General features: G+C 43.7%; 1 protein-coding gene across 3 annotated transcripts in view; it reads left to right on the forward strand.

Annotated features, from left to right (window-relative positions):
• The window catches only part of Prkn (parkin RBR E3 ubiquitin protein ligase), a 1,199,081-nt gene that overhangs the window by 1,005,123 nt on the left and 172,773 nt on the right, over window positions 1-21,185 (forward strand). For all 3 annotated transcript variants that reach the window (XM_047557058.1, XM_047557059.1, XM_047557060.1), the window contains exon 8: window positions 2,123-2,184. In XM_047557058.1, the coding sequence (XP_047413014.1) occupies window positions 2,123-2,184 (62 nt within the window). The remainder of the gene's footprint in view (window positions 1-2,122; window positions 2,185-21,185) is intronic.

The raw sequence follows: 21,185 nt of genomic DNA on the forward strand, positions 1-21,185 counted from the left end.
GATATAAATGAAAGTACAAAACTGAAGCATGATTTTAATACAGCAGGTGCTGTCATTTTGCTGACACCTAACAGGGCTCTGACGGGTTGGCACAGGCCTTTCCACCGGCCTCCGTGGCTCCAGCTGAGACACTCGGCTCCAGTACGTTTTCTCACTTTCAGGGTCCAGCTCTCCTTCTCTGCAGTACCAGATGTGCCTGTGGCAACTCATTTATCATGTTTCCCACAAAAATATTTGCCTCAGGATTTTCATTTATTTTTTTAAATAGGAAATGTTTTGTACTACCTCCATGCATCGTTATGAGCCATTTTCCCATAGCATTTATACTATATAACCTCAAAAGCTAAAACTATGTTCCAGCATCTTCCATGGCCGTAAAATTTCAAAACTGGAACTAACCCAATGTTTTGGACCCATCCAGAGAAACAGAGCCAATAGGACATAAAGAGAGAGACATGCGCAGGAGAACATTAGGGGAATTGGCCCACGTGGTTATGGAAACCAGGAAGAGTCGATCCACGTCTCACATCCACTGGAAACCAGGGAGGGTGCTGTGGTTCAGCCTGGGTGTGAAGACACGAGGGCCAGGGGTCGGGAGCAGGGTTTGGGCTGGTCAAAGTCCCAGAATAAGCACTCTAGAGCCAGGTGCTCTGAAGTCTGGGGCAGCGGAGATGGACCGTTGGCCCTTCCTGTTCCTCCTGCTGCTCAGGCCCAGGACCCGCCCACACTGGCGAGGGAAGACTTCTTTGCTCAGTCCACCCGTCCAAGTGCCAGCTCATCTCTTCCAGAAACGCCCTCAGAGACCCACCAAGAAATAATGTGTGACCAGCAATGTGGGCACCCCAGACACATGACATTCATCGTCATACTGCCCAAGTCCCAACCCAAGTCCCTGTTGGGCGCCTCTCCCACTTCCCTGGTGGTTTAAATCCCACCTCCTAGAGCAAGGCACAAGTCAAGCCGCATGGACAAGGACACCTCCAGCCGCATGGAGACCGGTTTGTCACTCCTCAGCCTGTCCTCGCCCACACATCTCGACCCCTTCGCACGTTCTTCCATGCAGTGCTGAGTTGAGTGAGCACTGGCCGGCAAGTTCTTCGACGTGCCCTGCCCACCGTCCAAGGTCCTTGACAGAGCCTTTGGCAGATTAGGTGACACACAGGTCTCATCTCAGGGGAGCAGGTTGTTATGTTAATTTTGTTTCTGGAGTTCAGAGTATAAATGTGACCTAATACTGAGGGATAATTCCATTAAAAAGACAGAAGGGAGCACATTTTAATTGATATCAAGCACACAAATGTATGCGCCTGCGAATAGAGACATGTACGTATGATTGGTTTAAATTGCTATTTCATTTTACAATGGAAGGAAGGAGATGAGGAAGCCCAGAGAGGTGAGGCCTGACTGTGGAGCTGGAGAGTGGCAGGCAACAGGACCACCACCTCGCTCTCCCCAGGTCCCTCAGAAGGACCTTCCCAAACTCTAGTGCAGGATCCCCTGGGGCTTGATGTGGTAGCCTGAGAGATCCAGGTGAGGTCACAGGCTCAGCAAATCCCACCAAGCCAGCATGTCCAGCTTCTTTGTCTCTTTTTTTTTTTTTTTTTTTTTTTTTTTTGCAGTACTGGGGATTGAACTCAGGACCTTGTGCTTACGAGGCAAGCACTCTACCTGCTGAGCTATTTCCCCAGCCCTCTGACTCCAGTCCTCAGTGAGCAGGACTCTGGCCCTAAGGGTGAGGAAACCCAGAACCTATAGTTACTCTGGCCCCACAAAACCTGGTTCCGCATGAGGGACAAGTGACATGCTGGACATGATTCAAGGACCAGAAATGGCATGATATCCTTGGGCCCCACATAGTGCAGGTCATGTGGAAAGGGGAAACGGGCCAGCACATGCCAGTCTCGTGCAGCCCTGTCCTGAAGAGTTGGAGTTGCAGCCAGTCTGCAGCCTCAGCTCCTGGGAAGGTCCTGCTTCTCTGTGGCTGGCTAGACAGGTGTTCTCAGGGACACACCTGTACCCCCGAACATCAGCACTGCTTGTTGACTGTCACGACTGTGTGGAAGAACATGCTAGTGCACAGAATGCCAATGACATCTTTGTGACTCATTCTTCTTCCCAACAGCTGGCTGTCCCAACTCCTTGATCAAAGAGCTCCACCACTTCAGGATTCTTGGAGAAGAGCAGGTGAGTTATTCTCCCAAAGCCACATCCCTGTGTCATGAAAGATGGACGCTAATGAGACAGTTGGGTCTCCCTCCAGGGAGGCCGAGTGTGTCTCCTGACCCAGGGCGCCCCGAAAGGGGGAAGGAAGTCACGCCGACCACGTGGAGGACGCTTCTCTCCGCTTCTCTCCGTCAGGCCTGACAGGTTATTAATTGGTACATCTGCTACCTGCCAGAACTTTTCAGCTCAAGACTGGGGCCGTAAGCAGTCTCTGCATAGTGGCAGATGAGTGAACAAATAAATGCAGAGTGAATTATGCCTAGGGAATCCGTAGTCACAGGTGGTCCTGATGTGACGTCGGGTTACATGTGCAAGCCCTGTTTACCGGATCTCCATTCTTTGCGTGTGTTATCTGTGTTGCACAGCCGGCCCTTCCTGTGTGACATACAGAGGGTAGCCCTTGAAAGTGCAGATTATTTAAGTGCTCTGTTGTGCTTAGTAAGGAATGCCAGTTTTAAAATAGATGCACTAAGTCAATACCTTAGCATACTAAATATATATGTATGTACACACGAGTATATTTTTTACTACTTAAAAAAAATTGGTCATATCGGACCCCAGTTTCTAAGCTTGCAGATGCAACCAACCGTGGATTGAAAATTTTTGGGAAAAAAAACAGCAATAAAAAATAAAATGAGCCAGATGCAGTTCCTGGGCCTCTGTAATCCTAGAGGCCCAGGAAACTGAGGCAGGAGGATTGTGAGTTCAAAGCCAGCCTCAACAATTTAGCAAGGCCCTGTCTCAAAATAAAAAATAAAACATAAAAGATTGGGATGTTGCTCAATAGTTAAGTACCCCTAGGTTTAATGCCTGGTACCAAAAAAAAGGGGGAATTTAAACACAATACTACATAACAAATATTTGTATAGCGTTTGCATTGCATTAGGTATTAGGAATCTAGAGATGATTTGAAGTATGCATGAGGATATGGGTAGGTTCTGTGCAAATAAGATACCATTTTATATAAGAGACTTGAGCACCCTCAGATGTTGGTGTCCACTGGAGTCCTGGAATCAATCCTGCATGGATACTGAGGGACCACTGTGCATCTCTTCATCCTTATGTGGGATTACAGACGACTCTGCACCAGGGGTCAGGTTTATTCCGAGTGGCTAGAACCATGTTGGTGGACCTGACTTACACTCTGGTTGCTGAATTTTACTGCCAGAGATTGTCTTTGCCTACTGTGACCAGACAACATGCAAACGGGGCCGTGTGGCTCGGTTTGTCCACGAGCGTTCACTTGTGTGTTCATTGGTGTGTGTGTGTAAAGCGTGTTTCAAACATGAGATTAAAGCCAGAAAGGAGAGTGAGTGGAGCAGAAGCTGGGACGGTGTCCCCGTCCTTGGACTAGCAAGGTGCTGTTTGCCTCCTTCACCTTTCACACTGTGAGCTTTCAGGAGAACAGGCGTAAATGCTGTGCAAACACAAGCACATCAAGCTGGGGGTGTGGCTCAGTGGTGAAGTATTGGCCTAGTGTTTGTGAGGCCCTGGGTTTGATTCCCAGTACCGGGAAGATGAGATTGACTTTCCCAGGTAAAAGATGATAACCCGCCCCCAAACTACCTACTGGTGAAAACACCTGTCTCTCCCAACCTTGCTTCAGAGGAAACCCGAGTCACTTCTTTGGTTCTTTTCTTTTTCTTTGTTTTTTTCTTTTTTGGTACTAGAGATTAAACCCAGGGACTCAGGGACACTTAACCACTGAGCCATATTTCCAGCCCTCTTCATGTTTTAATTTGAGACAGGGTCTCCCTAAGATGCTGAAGGGCCTCACTAAGTTGTTGAAAGTGGTTTTGAACTCTCCATCCTCCTGCTTTAATCTGCTGGGATTACAGGCATATGCTACCATGTGCAGCCCTGAGACACTTCTTAAAGCAAGAACTACTGATTGTCACCCTGACGTTTCTGTACAGACAATGGAGCCTTCTCTTCTAACTTTTTTTGCAAGTTGTTTCCTTATTTGTTTTAGGGTCACTGGATAATTAGTAGGGAAAGAAGCCAACTGTAATCAACTCCTTAGATTTGCATAAAAGCCAGGCTACTTGCATTCTCCTAGAAATTTAATGGAGCCATAATCAAAATTAATATTGCCCCGATTGACAGTATAGAACCTCGCAGCAGCTCCGAGCTCCATTTCAAGTAAGCCACGTTTCTTTCCTTCCTTCATTCACAGATATGACTGAGCACCTACTATTGTCTGTACAGAATTCTAGCTTACAGGGATGGAGGGCTGAGAAAGAACTCTCCATCAGACTCCCGTTCTAGCCGGGGAAGCTGTGTCGTCACATACACATGGACACGGTCAGTGTACATAGAGTCAGGTGATGGTCACCACCCTGGGGAAGAAAGAAACAAGAGCTGATGAGTGTGTGCTGGGGGAGCAGGTGACATTCTTCCACACGAGGTGCTCAGGGGAGGTTTCTCCACTCAGGTGGTAGGGACAAAAGACTGGAAGGGTCATGAGAAGCACCACCGTGTGGTCCAGGAAAGGAGATTTCCAGAGAGAGGAGAGAGCAGTGCAGGGAGCCTGGAGGGACCATGTCCCCCGCCTCTTCGAACAGTCCAGGCACCGGCGTGATGGGGCAGCAGGGGGAGTCGTAGAAGGTGAGGTGGGGGTGGAAAGGGGGGCTGATGGCACCGGCCAGGCTGGCGTAGGTGGAACCAACCCAGGCGACCGCTGTGAACCAGCATCCAGGAAGCCAGCGCTTCAAGGGGGAGAGGCAGTGGCACGTGCTCCAAGCTCACCCAGCAGGACCAGCATGAGAATGAGCCCCGGAATTCACAAGTGGAGGTCACTGGTGACCTGGGCCATGGGGCGTCGGCGGGCTTGCACTGAGAGGCTGGCGAGGGTGAAGCCCGCCTGGAATGGGCTCGGGTTCCGGGGAGAAGAGGAACGGGAGGCAGCAGATGCAGATCGTTTTTTTTTTTTTTTTAATTTAGCTGTAAAGGAAAGCAAGGACGGAAGTAGCTTTGCTGTGGGATGTGGGACCAAGAAAATTTGTTTTTTGATTTAAAGTACTGGGAATCAAACCCAGGGCCCTACACAGACTAGGCAAGCACTCTGCCACCAGGCTAAACCCCCGGCCCCAAACTTACTTTTTAGGAGGAAAAATTACAGCCTATTATGTACCAATGGGGGTTTTGGTAGAGGAACAGAGACTGAAGACGTCAAAGAGACGGGTAGTCCGGAGCGACGTCTCCTCCAGGCCACAGGCCCGGCCTCAGGGAGAGACAGCCTCGCACCTGGCAGCCCCAGGGAGGCAGCGTGCAGTGTGGGATCTGGGGAGGGTCCCCCAAAGACCTGGGCTGGGTTTTCTCTTTTCTCAGTGAAATGATAATCTAGGCCATCAGCCGAGAGTGAGGGTGGGGAAAGAGGGCTAGAGGGGAAGGATTTGGGAGGATGGATACTGAATACACTTGAGAAATGGTGGAGCCGGAGGAAGATCAATAGCCCAAGGTTTTCCCGTCACATTCAACTGGGTGCAGATTTAACCAGCACTGGGGTTCCGCCATCCAAGTACAGCAAAGATAAGAGAGGAAAAGAGGGGAAGGATTATAATGACAGCCCATGAGAGCTCATCCAGACAGAGCCTGGACAAAGAGTGAGGGACCGAAAGAAGTGGGAGGGACAGTCAGGTACAGAGCCCAGTGGGTTCAGGGAGTGTTAGGAGTTTGGGTACGAGAAGGGGCTAGCTGAGAAAATAGGTACCAGCCAGAAAATGTGATACTCAAATTAAGGCTGTGTAAGGAGGTATGTGGTCAGCAAGGACCAGGTCTAGGGTGTTGGTGGCTTAGTTAGGATGGAGGACATGATGACTGAAGCAGAGGTCACAGACCTGAGAAAGCGGGGCACTGGAGGTATCGCCCATGCAGACACTGAGCTCAGCCGGCACTGTCACTGGAGCAAACATGGAGTTACGGTGAGCCAAGAACTGAAGAGGTGGGGGGCCGCGGGGTCGCAGTAGCTGACTGACAAGGAGAGTTAGGGTGTGGCTGGCCTCATGGTTTGGAGCTGAAAGGTAGAGGCGTTTAGAAGGTGCAGAAGAAGGACATCCTACTGGGAAATCACCAAGAAGCACTTGGTGGCACAAAGCGCACAACAGCAAGACTCTCCAGGGCTGCCGGGGAAGCAGCGACCTCAGGTGCCTGTCAGTTTCAGTCAGGGAGAAATGTAAGGCAACCTGGAGGAGGAAGATGGCGGTCGCAGGGCAGTCACTGCTGGCCACCCCCGAGTTCCCCCAACACGGGGAACTAAGAGATGGGTGCCGGTGGAAGGATGCACAAAGGCATGTGTGGGCCTGGGGGCATCCTGGAGAGTTGGCGCAGGGTCAGGGACTTCATTGGTGACTGATACCAACAGGACATGTCAGGATATTTATATCTAGAGATACATGGCAAGACCCAGTGGTCCTGAGGCAGATGACCGTGTGAGGCTCTGGAGAGGAAGCAGAAGGTTCCAGCAGGCACTCTCCTGCTGTGGGTGTGGGTGGCTCACTGGCAAAACCCAGACTCTCACTGAGTGCTAGAGGCAGCTTATATTACATGATGAAATAACATTTTTATATTAATGTGTGCTGCAGTGTCCCTGACAATTCATTTTTGTCCAAATAACTTGGCTTTTCCTTTTGCATAAATAGAAGAGCAATGCTCAACCATCTCGTAGAATTTTTGTAAATAAATAGGATTGCAAGGTAAGCTGTAAATATTATGCTCTACTAAAACATTTCTGATTTTAAATACTGTTTGCACCCCACCAATACACTGAAGTAGTAGCAACAAAATAGACATTAAAATAAGTGCAATGTTCATGTAGAAGGTGGATTGATAAAAACCAAATGGATACTGGTTAATCACTGAATTCATTGCTGGATGGCAGAGGCAAATGTCAGCTACCTAATTTCTTGGTACATGATTCTTTTTCCATTTTTATTGATCTTGATTTTGATCCAGATCAATTTGATATTTTTGAGATTGGATTAAAAATAAATCATTAAACATTATAAACTCTTATCATCAAATATTATAAACCCTTACATTACGAAATAAAATTTAAATTCTGTGGAAGTTGAAATGATACATTTATTTTAACTTCTTGGCCCCATCTCTGAGAAGATCCTTTGTGTCTACAATTCACACATAAAGCATCTTCCCCTCCTTCCCCAAACTATTTGGTAAAGTTATTAGCACATCACAGATAAGTAGAGCCACTCCAAAGTTCTGGGTGAGCCCTAAAGAATACACATGTGATCCCAGGAAGGCCATGAGGTTTGGTGATCTTCCAGAGGAGCCACGCTTCAGACTGACCTCCACCATGCTGGCTTCCTCCACGGAATTTTAAGGAAATTACCTTCACCATCCAAAAGTATGAGTTGAATACCTGTTTGTATTGTTGTTGGTCTGACATTGGATAAAATAGTAAATGAAGAAATCTCAAGTACTAATCATGATAAGAGCTAATATAGAAACACACAATGACCGAGATGCCCCGTGCTTTGGATAAGGAGTCAAGAAACCCGGAGGCTAAAGAACCAGGAGATACCAACTATTGAGGGAGCCTAGGTAACAGGAGTGGAGAAGAACATTCCAGGCAGAAGAGAGCACATGTTGAAGGGGAGCTTGGTTTATGCCACTGAATAAAACCAGCATGCCTAGGAAATAATGTGCAAGAGGGCCGGTGACGAACCCATCTACAGCATGAGAGGCAGGGTCAGCAATTTGAGTTTTATTCTAAGTTCAGTGGGAAGTCCTTGAGGTTGAAGCAGGAGGATTTTAAAGAATGCCAGTCCTTCCGCAACATGGGGATGATCTGCAGTAAGAAGACTGGCAGAGGAGACAGAAAGAAGTGACCACTCAGGGTAAAATTAAAGGATTTGGTCACTGATTGGCAGTGAGTCAAGGAAATGCAAGTTCCACTTTACTGAGATGGGTGGAAAGGGGACATCAGAGTCAGGAAATACAGGGTCCACTTCTGAATGTGTCTGATATGCCCGAAGCATTGAGATATGTTGGTGAGTTGGAGCACAGTGGCGGGGGGTGAAGGTCAGAGGTCAGAGATGGAGTCACTGGCATGGTGTTATTATAAATCCATGAGAATGGCCAAGAAGATAAGAAAGAAAGAACCATGATGAGCATCCCCTAAGGAGCACCAGCCTTTGGAAACTGAGTGGGAGAGTGGCAGCCAGCATGGGAACCCAGCAAGGAAACTGAGGAAGACCCAGAGCTGGGTGGTGATGAAGGAGCCAGGAGAGGAAGGGTTGCCAGAGGAAGACTCGGCTTTGGAGTGGATGCTGCTGAGAAGCTGAGTGGGAGGAGGTCAGTGAAGTGCCCTTTGCCTGTGATGACAGCAGATCGTGGTGACTGTTGTTTGGAGGAGTCCTTGGAAATGGAGCCATATTCTTATGGGATGAAGCGTGAACCAAGGGGAGAACAACTTCTGACGTTTTGCTGTGAAGAGGAATAGGGAAACGTGGCCATGGGAGACGGGTTCTTCAGAGCTTGTGAAGGCCGGAGCTTGTTGCCCTTGCTGGCAGGAGCCAACAGAGAAGGCCTCTTGGTGACTCAGGCACGAGATGCCATTGCTGAAGAAAGGAAGCACTTTTGAGCAGGGCTTGCATCCAGAACTGCTGGGGGAGTGGAACCTGACCAGGAGGAAGGGGGCTTTCTCTGCTGCAAGAGGGGCTGCCGCAGGTGAGTACAGGGCGGGTGAGCTCCATGCAGTGATAGGAAGGGGAAGGTGACCTGCGAGGTCTCCACGAAGGCAGACGCTATTTCCACTGCGTGTCTTCCCCGCCTAGAAGAGTGCTTGACACATAGAAGATGGCTGGTAAATATTTGCTGCTTAAACAAGAATATCACGCATGGCTCCTCTGTCCTGAGTGAACCGTGAAGTAGACTGTAGATGGAAATAGGAGAGAGGTGGCACAGGAGCAATTTGGCAAGAAAAGAGAGGAAGCAAGCCACTGGAGAAAAGTGATCGATCATGCGGTAGCTCTAAATGCCCATTTGAAGTCTGATCAGTAATTGAGAAAGTGTGACTAGTGAGAGAGAATCTACAGTGTCATCTGCATTCAGGGGCAGGGATCTGCCCCTGGAAGGGAAAGGCAGGTTTCCAATAGGAGTTTTTGTCAGTGACAGTCAGATGCAGAGGACCTTGGAGATCTGTGTCCCAGGCCCTGTTTTTGGTGGGGGATAATGGAGGTCTGTGCAGATCAGGAAAGTAAGTTGAACTTGAAGAGAGCGACAGCCAGGGATAAAGGTTGTATCAGTTGATTAGTAGAAGTCTCAACGAAGTCGAGACAAGAGTTCTGGAGAGATGGGAGATGGTAACTAGAAAGAGACATGTTCAGAATTGGGATTTCAGAGGAGGTACAATTTCTCAAGATGGTAAGGCCTGAGGAGGACCCAGGAGAACAGGAAAGGCAGAGATCCTAGGAGATGAGGTCAGACTGGAAGAGTAGATGGAGAGGTGGAGGAGCCCAGGTCCCGGAACGATGCTGGAAGAGGAGCCAAGGTGGAGACTGAGCTGGGAGCTCCTCTCCTAAGAGCAAGGGGCTGTGTGGAGACCCAGGGGCAGCAGGGAGGAAAGGAGGGTGAGGCTGAGCAGCCACACAGCACAGGCTTCAAGATAGGGGGACTGAGGGTTCAGGGGACAGGAGACAAGCTCCACCTCTGGCCTCCAAGTATGTGCAGGTGGAACTGAGGCACCCTAATCTCAGATGGGTGCAAGAGAGATGGAGTTTGTTAACTCAGAAACATTTGGAGAAGCTGACTATGTAGGAGAGTTTGTTTATTGTGGGTGAGGAGTTCCAGGGGACACCGAGGAAAGGTTTAGGAGAAAAGGGACGAGTAGAAATTGGTTCATGCTGGGGCGTGCAGTCCCCAGGGGACTGAGAGTTTGGGAAGACTTCCAGGAGACTGGAGTGTGAAGTGGCCTTGCTGTGAGGCGGGTGTGTTCTGGTGATCTTGGCAGGAATGCGGGGACACAATCTGGCCATCTGGCTCTTCCCATCTCAGGGTTGATTCTTAGTATTAAGAACCTTCATCCCAAAGGTTTTAGTCAGTTTCTGTGTGGCTGTGGCCAAACTACCAGAGAAGAACGACTAGAGGAGGGAAGTAGTGGGCTCACTTTCAGAGGTCTCAGTCCATGCGTGACTGACACCATTGCTCTGGCCCAGGGTGAGGCAACACATCATGGGGAAAGGGTCCTGGGGAGGAAAGATGTCAGCTCATGGCGGGATCAGGAAGCAGAGAGAGAGGGCAGGATGGAAGGGACAGGGAAGATGCAACCTTCTAGGGTACACCTCCAGTGACCCCCCTTCTCCAGGTACATCCCACCTGCCTACAGATACCTCCCAGTCCATTCAAACTAGGATGGATTGATTAGTTCACAGCTCCACAGTCTGATCACTTCACCTTTGAATGGTCCTGCATTCACATGGGGGGGACACCTCACATCTAAACCGTAACGGGTTTCCTCAGTGTTATAGGCTAATTCACATCAAAATTAGATAGTTATAAATGTAATAGTATCTAATACAGTTAAAAAAAAAAAAAAAAAAACACACTTTTAAAAGCTATGTGGGGCGCCCAAATTCTAATCGGCTTATTAATTGCTCAGTGGGACTAGCAATTCATTGCCCCACCTGTAATCTCACACAAAAGCCGCCATTCCCCCCTCCACTGGCCTCAGAATCACCCAGAAACCTTGAGAGTTGCTTCAGGACTGGATGAAGTTTCACCCACACCACAAGGGAGGGGTGAGCAAATGCTGAGTTGGGGGAGCCGCCCAGGGAGACAGAGAGAGGGGCAGGTTTCCATGTCACTGGAGGGAGAGGTTCTTGGACCTGCAAACCCTGGGACTGCAGTGAGGGGCTAATGGCCCGTGCCCCAGATGCCCTGCTGGCTGCCACAGCCCCTCAGGACGGAAAGCTTGGAACTCTGGCTCCCACTCTCCAGGTGTCCCATGGACCAGCAGGTACCTGCCCTCAGCCTCAACTTGCTGTGCCACACACCGGGAGAGGGGCAAAGAGGCCAGCTGGTTTTGACCTCTTTCCAGAAGATTCCACAAGCACTAGAAGTCTAGCTAGTGCTTTCTGGCATCACGTCTTCTGCAAAGTACTTCCTAAATTGCAATTCAGGATGCATCTGTGGCTCCAATTATTTTTGAGGTGGAGTTTGATCTGTTTCCTCGGTGCATTTGATTTCGCCCTCCGAACGGTTGTTTTTGCCAGGCAGTGACCAAAGTCCAGCCCTTTCTCCAGCCAGCGCACTTCATCAGCAGCCAACAGATGTCCAGGGATGAAAAGGACATTATTAGCAATGGAACAGAAAATACAAACAGCAGCGTGACAGGAGCCACCGCCAAGACCGCCACTGACTCTCTCGGGCAAACAACCTGCCAATGAAGAAAAACAAGATGACGATTACTGGCAATTTGAGGAGTAATTGTTTTTAGGAAAAAACATTCTAGTACATACAGTGGATAGGACATTCTCTGCATAGGAAGCAGAAATATTTTCAACCCAACTTAGCATTCCTCCATAAACTTGTTTTAGATTTTTTTTTAACCCAAAGAGGAAGTTCTATAATAAACTGGTTTTCATTAGTTTCTAATTCACGGCCAAGGAAAATTAAGCTAAATTTTTTGCTCTGTGTGTGTGTGTGTGTGTGTGTGTGTGTGTGTGTGCGTGTGTGTGTGTGTTAATAAAAAAGAAAAAAAAAAAAAAAAAAAAACGGGAGCAGAGGCATTTGGGCATTACGGGAAGGGGGCCTCTGACACTGGGTCCTGGTTCCCATCTGGGGTCCTCAGCAGCAGATTGTGCTTCTGTGCGACTCCACAGTCCCTCCTCTGCCATGCCACCCTGCTGGGCAAGAATTCACCAAGGAGCAGAGCCTTGGCACAGCTGTGGGGCTCAGGACAGTCCTCGGCCAACAGTAGCTCCACCCAGGACTTCTGTGCTCCCGAGGGATTAGGGGAGAGGCCCCAGGGAACCGAGGTGCTTTTGGCTAGGATTTAACAGGAGCCAGAATTCCTGGGGGAAAGGCAAGGGAGGCCCAAGAGCTGTACCTGAGTGCCCCCAAAGGATGCTGTGGAGAATAGCAAGGCAGCAGGAGCCCAGCCTCTGCCCTGCTCCTACAGCTTGCCAGGGCCAGGCAGCTCCTGGATTACTGACGCTGTGACTCATTCTGAGAGAACATTTGCCAGTTTTCCCAGATTTTACTTTTACCTAATTTCCCTATACTTCATCTTTTTTTCTTTCCACAGATTTAAATTTTCTATTCCTTCCTGCTTTCTTTTCCTATGAAAGCAAACAAATTAAACAGCCCAGGGAATCCGGCTGACCCCTCCTAGAGGACAGTCCCTTCCTGTCCAGCAGGACCCCTCAGGTGACCCATGTTCCTGTATTGGGCTTAATATGCAGTCAGTGGCCAACAGGAAAGGGGAAGCTGAATGGCCCTTGCGGGGCTTGAACCGTGACCCCTGCTTCACCGTAGAATGGTATTCTACCCAACCCAAGCCTTCTAACTACCTTCAGGTCAAAAACATACAACGTCTATTTCATTATATTCTCCTATGACTCATTATTTAGATTCCTAAAACATGAATTTATGGAAATCGGTATGAATTTTGTACTTTAAAATGAATGTTTCCTATTCTTAAGAGAATCTATGAATATGTACACAGAAAGACTACTCCTGAAATAAACAAAATATAAAGTATAGCAATGAGTCAAGATTTTACAGGAACGATGTATTCTTCACTATAATCTGATGAAATATAAGAGGAAGTTTTTTATTGTTATCCTTAAGTGCAGAGTAGTATCTTTTGTCAATGTTAACACTTATTTTCAAAAACGTTTGCAAATATGGTACAGCCAATTCTAAATAATTTTAGTTATCTACAGATTATCCGTTTTATTAAAACGTACCTAGAAATTTGAAAACTAGATTTAATCAGAGTTTAAATAGCATAGTTTGACAGGTTAATATTATCCTACATATGCATGCACACAAATCCACACACACACCCATGTATTCCAAAGGCAAGTGATGCATAAGTGATTTTTGGTTAATTATCTGCTTTCAAGCTCACTTGAGAATGGATTCTACGTAGACCCAGTCCCCATTACAAATTAACCATATTCTTCCAAGTTGGTTCTGTTTATAAAATGCTATCTAATATTGGTAAGTGAAGAAGCCCCTGGGAATAATAGAAGTAATAGCAAAAGAGCAATGTTTGTTCCTTTCTATCAGTGGGAGTCCATTTATCAATCCTTTACGGCTGCTGCTTGTTGTGTGCTGAGATAAATACAGATGTTCCCTTCTGCCTAGTGCTAATCTGTCACAACTCCCTGTGAAGTGCACAGCGGCATGCTTGCAGTGAACTTGCAGTCTTGTTCCAGTGCAAGGTTAAAAGGAGTCTATGGAAATCTGGGTCAAAGCTTGAGAAGAAACTAAAGGAGGCTTTTTGCTAATGACATGTGATTACTTGTCTACATTATTTCCTTAGGGTATTAAGCTTTCTACAAAGGCGAGCACAATATTTGTTCTAGGTCAAAAGGTTTTTTGGTTTTTGTTTTTAACTTTCACAATATTTAAATATGCAGTGTGTTCAGGAGGTGCCTTTCAGATGTTGCATGTGCTTTTGAATCATCAGAAATCACCCGACACACATGATGACACATCTGTTTCCCCTTGGACAGAGAATTGTATGCTCAAATGATATTTTATTGCAAACAGAATAAATGCAATAGTCCTCACTGATAAATTCTTTAACTAATGGATATTAGTTTTACAAATTCCACTAGCATTTCAACCACTATGAATGCAGTCAGCAAGATTTCTAAAGTCTTATTGGGCTTTGTCCATATGTTAACATCTTCCTAGATAAGGGTTATTGTCATACTAGTGAAGCCAAGTAAATTAAATAGATAAATGATCAGTTTTCAGTTATAGGAGCAATTTATTTTATTTTTTTATTTTTATATATATTTTTGGTTGTGAATGGACACAATGCATTTATTTATTTACTTATTTATTTATTTATTTATTTATTTATGTTGCTGAGGATTGAACCTAGTGCCTCACATGTGCTAGGCAAGCACTCTACCACTGAGCTACAAACCCAACCCAGGAGCTATTTATTTTAAGTATTTATGTAGGTAAAACCATCCTGATTAACTCTATTATTAATTCCCATTGCCATTATTTTGTTAGAATTGATTAAAACTTAATGGCATCAGATTTCATTAATTCATTCTACAGTCATTGTATACCAACTATTGACAAGATATTAGGCCAAGTTCAAGGCATGTAAAGGGATGTGAGATGTCTGCAGAGAATCTTTAATAAGGCCAAAAAGACTGGAGCATTTCAGTTCCATGGATTCATAGAATTCAGTCAGCTGAAGAAACCCCTCAGGACAACATCCCACACCAAGGAGAGATTTTCTCAAAATAGATAATAGGGAAAAAAAGAAAAGAAAAGAAAAGAAATTCCAAGTGGAACCAGAGTTGGGAAATGGCAGAGAGTGTGCCCATTTTGGACACTGCCCCAAATCACCAGAATAGGAAACACTAGCACTCTGAAGGCTGCCCTGAATCTCACACACAACTGAGCAAAAGAAAAGGAACACAGCCCTAACAGAAAAGAAGTGGGAAATCCCATAAAAAGTCTTTAAAAGGATACAGAAAATGGAGAGCAGGATATGAAAGAATACCCACAAGACGGATGAAAACTAAAACAACTGTCCACAGCTGTTTCAAAGTGAACTGTTATTGTAAGTGGAAATATGGACAACAGATTGTCTGAACATAAAGTGGAAAAGGAGAAACTTCTGAAAAACAAGTAAAAATTAAAAGATTTGAGAGAATTTGATGAATGTAGAAGTTAGGGGAAGAAGATTCAATATATGTCTGCTGAACACATCACAGCAAGAGAACAAAGCAGATGCTACATATTAAGTTCAGCATCACTTTCCTCACAGTATGCTCGTGAACTGATCCCAAAATGACCAACACCAAGACATATTCTTTTTTCTTTTACTTGGTTCTTCTTGGTTATACACATTAGGATTCATTCTGACATGATTATAAAAGCATGGCATATAATTCATTCTAATTCTGTCCCCAGCACTTCCCTTCTCTCCCCTTCTCCTTCCCCCTGTTCTCTTCCCTCCACTCTACTGATCTTTTTGTTATTTACTTATCGTTGTTTTCTTTTTCTTTTTCTTTTTCTTTTTTCTTTTTCAGTTTTGGGTGAATGTACTTGATGGTGAGATCACTGCAGTGTATTCATGTATGTACGTAGGAAGGTTAGGTCAGGTTAACTCCATCGTCTTCCCTTATCCAGTCTCTCCTACCTCCCCTTTAATCCACTTCCATCTAGTCTGCTGATCTTTCTTCTATTTTGATGGAATCCCCCCATTTTCCTCTCCCTGTCCCCTCCTCCTCCTCTCCCCTTCATTTTAGACTTGCTTCCACATATCAGAGAAAACATTCAACTTTTGATTTGGGGTGGATCTAACTTGTTTCACTGAACATGATAGTATCCAGTTCCATCTGTTTAGCGGCAAGTGTCATAATTTCATTATTTATTATGGCTGAGTAATGCTTTATTGGGTACATATACCACATTTTCTTTATCCATCTGTTGAAGGGTACCTAGATTGGTTCCAGAGCTTAGTTATCATGAATTGTGCTGCTATTAGCATTGATATGGCTGCATCCCCATAGTATGCTGATTTTAGATCTTTTGGGTATGTACTGAAGAGTGAGATAGCTGGGTCACATGGTGGTTCTATACCTAGGTTTTTTGAGGAATCTCCATACTGCTTTCCAGAGTGGTTGCACTAATTTGCAGTCCAACTAACAATGTATGAGTGTACCTTTTTCCCCACATCCTCACCAACACTTACTATTATTTATATTCTTGTTAATTGACAATCTGACTGGAGTGAAATGAAATCTCAAAGTAGTTTTGACTTGAATTTTCCTAATAGAGATATTGAACATCTTTTATATCTTCATTGGTCATTTGTATTTCTTCTTTTGAGAAGTGTCTAATTGGTTCTTTATCCCATCTATTAATTGGCTTATTTGGTTTTTTTGGTGTTAGATTTTTTGAGTTCTTTTTATGTATTCTGGATATTAATGTGCTGTGTGAAGAGCAGGTGTCAAAGATCATCTCCCATTCTGTAGGCTCTCTCTCACATTCTTGTTTCCCGTGCAGAAGCTTTTTCATTTGCTACTATCCACTTATTTATTTTTTGTTTCATTTTTTGTGCTTCATGAGTCTTATTAAGGAAGTTAGTACCTGTGCCAACAAATTGGAGTGGCCTACATTTTCTTCTAGAAGTTGCAGAGTTTCTGGTCTAATTCTACTTTGAGTTGGCTTTTGTGCATGGTGAGAGATAGGGCTTTGTTCCATTCTTCCACATATGGATTTCCAGTTTTCCCAGCACCATGTTAAAAAGGCTCTCTTTTCTCCAGTGTATGTTTCTGGCACATTTGTCTAGTATCAGATGACTGTATTTATGTGGATTTGTCTCTGTCTTCTATTCCCTTGGTCTTCATGTCTGTGTTGGTGACAATTATGTATGTTACCATTGCTCTGTAGTATAAGTTGAAGTCTGGTTTTGCAATGCGTCCAGCATTACTGTTTTTTTCTCAGGATTGCTTTAGCTATTCTACATTTCTAATTTTTCCAAATGAATCTTAGAACTACTTTTTCCAGTTCTGTGAAGAATGTCATTGGTATTTTGATGGGATTGCGTCAAATCTGTGTAACACTTTTGATAGTATGGCCATTTTGATAATATTAATTCTGCCTATCCAAGAACATTGGAGATCTCTTCATCTTCTACAGTCTTCTTTAATTTCATTCTTCAGTGTTCTATAATAGAGGTCCTTCACATTCTTATTTAAATTCCCAAGTATTTTATTTTTTGAGGTTGTTGTAAATGGGATAGTATTCCTAATTTCTTTCTCAGCAAATTCACTATTGGAGTGTAGGAGAATGATTGATTTATGTATTTTGATCTCATGTCCTGCTATTTTACTAAATTTGTTTATCAGCTCTAGAAAGTCTTCTGGTCGAGTTTTTGAGTTTTCTAAACGTCGGATCTTATTTTCAGCAAACATAAAATATTTGAAGTATTTCCTTTCTTATTTGAGTTCCTTTAATATTTTCTCTTGCCTGATTGTTCTGGCTGGAGTTTCAAGGACTATGTTGAGTGAAAGTTGGCATCCTTGTCTTATTCCTGTCTTTAGAGGAAATGTTTTCAGTTTTTTTCCTGTTAAGTATGGTGATGGCCTTGGGTTTGTCATATATAGCCTTTTCAAAGTTGAGACAAGTTCCTTCTATCCCTAGTTTCTGTGGTGTTTTAAACATTAATGGATTTTGGACTTTGTCAAGAACTTTTTCTGCATCTGTTGAGATAACTAGGCAATTATCCTTGTCCTTAATTCTATTTATGTGGTAAATTACATTCATTCATTATCATATGTTAAACCAACCTTACATCCCTGGTATCAAACCCATTTGATCACGGTATACTCTTTTCAGTGTGTTTTTGTATATGGTTTGCCAATATTTTATTCAGAATTTATACATCTATGTCAATCAAGAATATCAACCTAAAGCTTTTTTTTTGTGATGTATCTTTGTCTGATTTTGGTATCAGGGTTATACTGGCTTCACAGAAAGAATTTGGCAGTGTTCCATCCTTTCATACTTCATGGAATAATTTGAGGAGGATTGGTATTAGTTCTCTTTGAAAGGTATGGTAGAACTCAGCTGAAAATTCATCTGGTCCTGGGCTTTTATTTGTTGGAAGGTCTTTGATAGAAGCTTCAATTTTATTATTTGGTATTGATTTTTTTAGGTTATCTATATCCTCCAGGTTCAATTTGTGTACACCATATGTCTCTAGGAATTTGTCAGTATCTTCAAGGTCTTCTAGCTTATTGGAGTATAAATTTTCAAAATAGTTTCTAATGATCCTCTGGATTTCAGAAGTGTCTATGGTGATATTTCCTTTTTCATCTCTGATTTTGTTTATTTGAGGTTTCTCTCACTTTATTTTGGTTAATTTGGCTAAGGGTTTATCAAACTTGCCTATCCTTTCAAAAACAAACTCTTTATTTCATTGATCCTTTGTATTACTTTTTATTCTCAATTTCATTGACTTCATCTTTTATTTTAATTATTTCCTGACTTCTACTGAGTTTGGTGAAACCAAGACATATTCTAACACAATTCCTGGGTTCCAAAGTAAAGAAAATAAAACCTTTGGGCATCAGGGTAAAAAGATCAATTAATTAATAAAGAGAGGAGAAAAACCTCAGCATATTGTCATTAGACTTGTCCGTAACACTTTATGACAGAACAGGAAGTAAGATATTTAAGATACTCAGTAGGAGAAAAGTGTAATCCCATGATTTTCAGCTAAACTTAACTTTTTTCCATATTTCTTATTGATGCATTATAATTATACCTAATGATGGAATTCACTGATACATAGTCCTACATGCACATAATATAACGATATAATTTGGTCAGTAATGTTCCCCAGTATTTTCCCTTTCTCTCCCCACTTGCCTCCTCTGGTCAACAGTCATTTTCTTTCAGGACTTGGAGCTCATCATTCCAGGCCCTTTTAGATTTTAGAGTTTGTGCTGAGAACTCATAAGCCATTCTGATTGTTTTTCCTCTAAATGTGACCTGATGGTTTTCTTCTGAGATTTTAAAAATTCTATCCTTGTTCTATACAGTAGGCATTTTGATTTTCATATGTTGTGGAGAGGTTCTCTTTTGATCCTGTCTATTTGGGGTTCTGAATGCCTCCTGTATCTGGAGGTTAATCTCATTTGCAAAGTTTGGGAAATTTTCTGCTATTACCTCCCTGAAGAAGTTATCCATGCCATTAGTCTGTATCTCACAACCCTCTTCAATTCCAATGATTCTTAAATTTGGTTCCTTAATGTCCCAGAGATCTTGTATATTTTGATCATGGCTAATTCTTTTATTTTCTTTAATACTGTCTGAATGTTCAAGGATGGCCACTTTGTCTTCCAGCTTTGAGATCTGTCTTCTGTATGGTCTACTCTATTAGAGAGATTTTTTTAGCTGAACATTTTATTCAATTTAATGGACTTTTCATTTCCATGATTTATGTTTGATTATTTTTCAGTATCTCTATCTTCTTATTAAATAGAACATCTCACTTATATCCTATACTGACTTTCTTAATTCATTTAATTATTTTTTTTGTGTTCTCTTGGAATTTATTGATCATTTTGATAATTTTTTGAAATCTTTATCTGTTATTTTATCCACTTCAATATCTTTGGAGTCAATTGTTAGTGAATTATGAAACTTGTTTTCTTAGGAAGTGTTATGTTTCCTTGTTTTCTTCATGTTTCTTGTTTCCCTATGCTGGATTTTGTGCATCTGTTGGGATGGATTTTGCTTCCATTCTTATATGCAAGCCTTTCTAGGGCATAGACTTCGCTAGCCAAAATATTCTAGGATATCATGTTATTGTGAATTTTTCTATGTATTTCCAAGAGGTTTTTGTAGTATAGTTTCCTTGTTAGTTTTTTGGCGATAATCAGTATATTTTGATACAGTTTGTATTGTGTTAGAGCTTGAGAATCCAACTTTTCCTGTAGGTCTCACAAGAGTGGGGTCCTTCTTATAGATTCAGTGATTGTGTCATATACACAGGGTATGTGTTGTATAAACTCCACAATTGCTCTTCACCTGAACAACTGTGCATATTCTAAAGGGGTATGTGTGTGAACTGTATTGAGACCCTCTAAGAGGTGTGATGTTGACAGTCTATGTGTTAATTCTGTTTTCACTGTAGGAGTGGATGTTCAATATTTGTACCTGTGTGCCCCTCAACCATTCCTAATTGGGACCTGGTCATCTGTTTAGAGTTTTTCTATCCTCTGTCCTTTGTAGTAAAGTATCACTGAAGTTTTGATACCGCCATTTACCAGTGACAAGTTCTGCTCCCTCTAATGTTGAAGTTTGAACACTAGAGAAGCACGCCAAGGCAAGCATACTAAGCAGGTTTTATTTAAAGGTAATAATACAGACTTCTCCCAGGAGGGAAAAGAGGGCCATGGCTGATGTTCTAAAGTCCCAAGAAGTGAGCACACCCTACACCTTTTATAGGTTAAGGTTACTTGACTAGGTCTGGTTTTGTAGGTGAGATGTAAAAAGTGAGAAGGGATGGGGCAAGGGGAGGGCCAAAGTGATTCAGTCAGGCAAGGGCCCAGGGAGCATCAATTAGCATCTCCTTGTCTATAGTTCCTGACAAGGGCAGGTAAATTTGGTAATCAACTGGCTCTGCAGTTCTTTGATATTCCATTCTCCCAGGGACAGTCTCCAACTTCTAGAGGCAGATGGCTTTCATGGCCTTTATTTCTTCAATTTTACCTGATCTCCTATTTCTACACTGCCTGTCCTCAATTCTGGCTTCAGTTCCCCAATTCTGGTTAGTTTGTGTGTGGAGCAAAATATGCTGTATTTTGACTGGGTTAAGAGTATCACACAGCAGCAGAGTCTCTACCTTGTGAACTTATAGTGTCCTAGTAGTTCCCAGTACCTCACAGAGAAGGAAGAAAGAAATAAGAGCAACAATAACAGTAAACATAAATTAAAATTAATACCCAGTGCATACTGTAATACTGTTTTTCTGCCCATCTGCCTCTGGGCCAAGCCATCAGTCAAAAGGATGGTGTCTCCACCCCTTAGACCAACCCCTCCATGCACCCCATAGACCCCATCCCTCCCACCTATTTCAGGATATAGATCTTTTATTGCTTGTATCAAGCTCTTGCTGTTTTAGTCCTTCATTCAGCATGCTAATATACTGTTATTATTCCATTTTCAGAAATCCTTACAATCCCATTGCCCCCTGTTTTCCCATATCTCTCCCTACTTTTTTT

The sequence above is a fragment of the Sciurus carolinensis genome, chromosome 7, assembly GCF_902686445.1.
Source record: "Sciurus carolinensis chromosome 7, mSciCar1.2, whole genome shotgun sequence".
In the NCBI taxonomy this organism is placed as follows: Eukaryota; Metazoa; Chordata; class Mammalia; order Rodentia; family Sciuridae; genus Sciurus; species Sciurus carolinensis.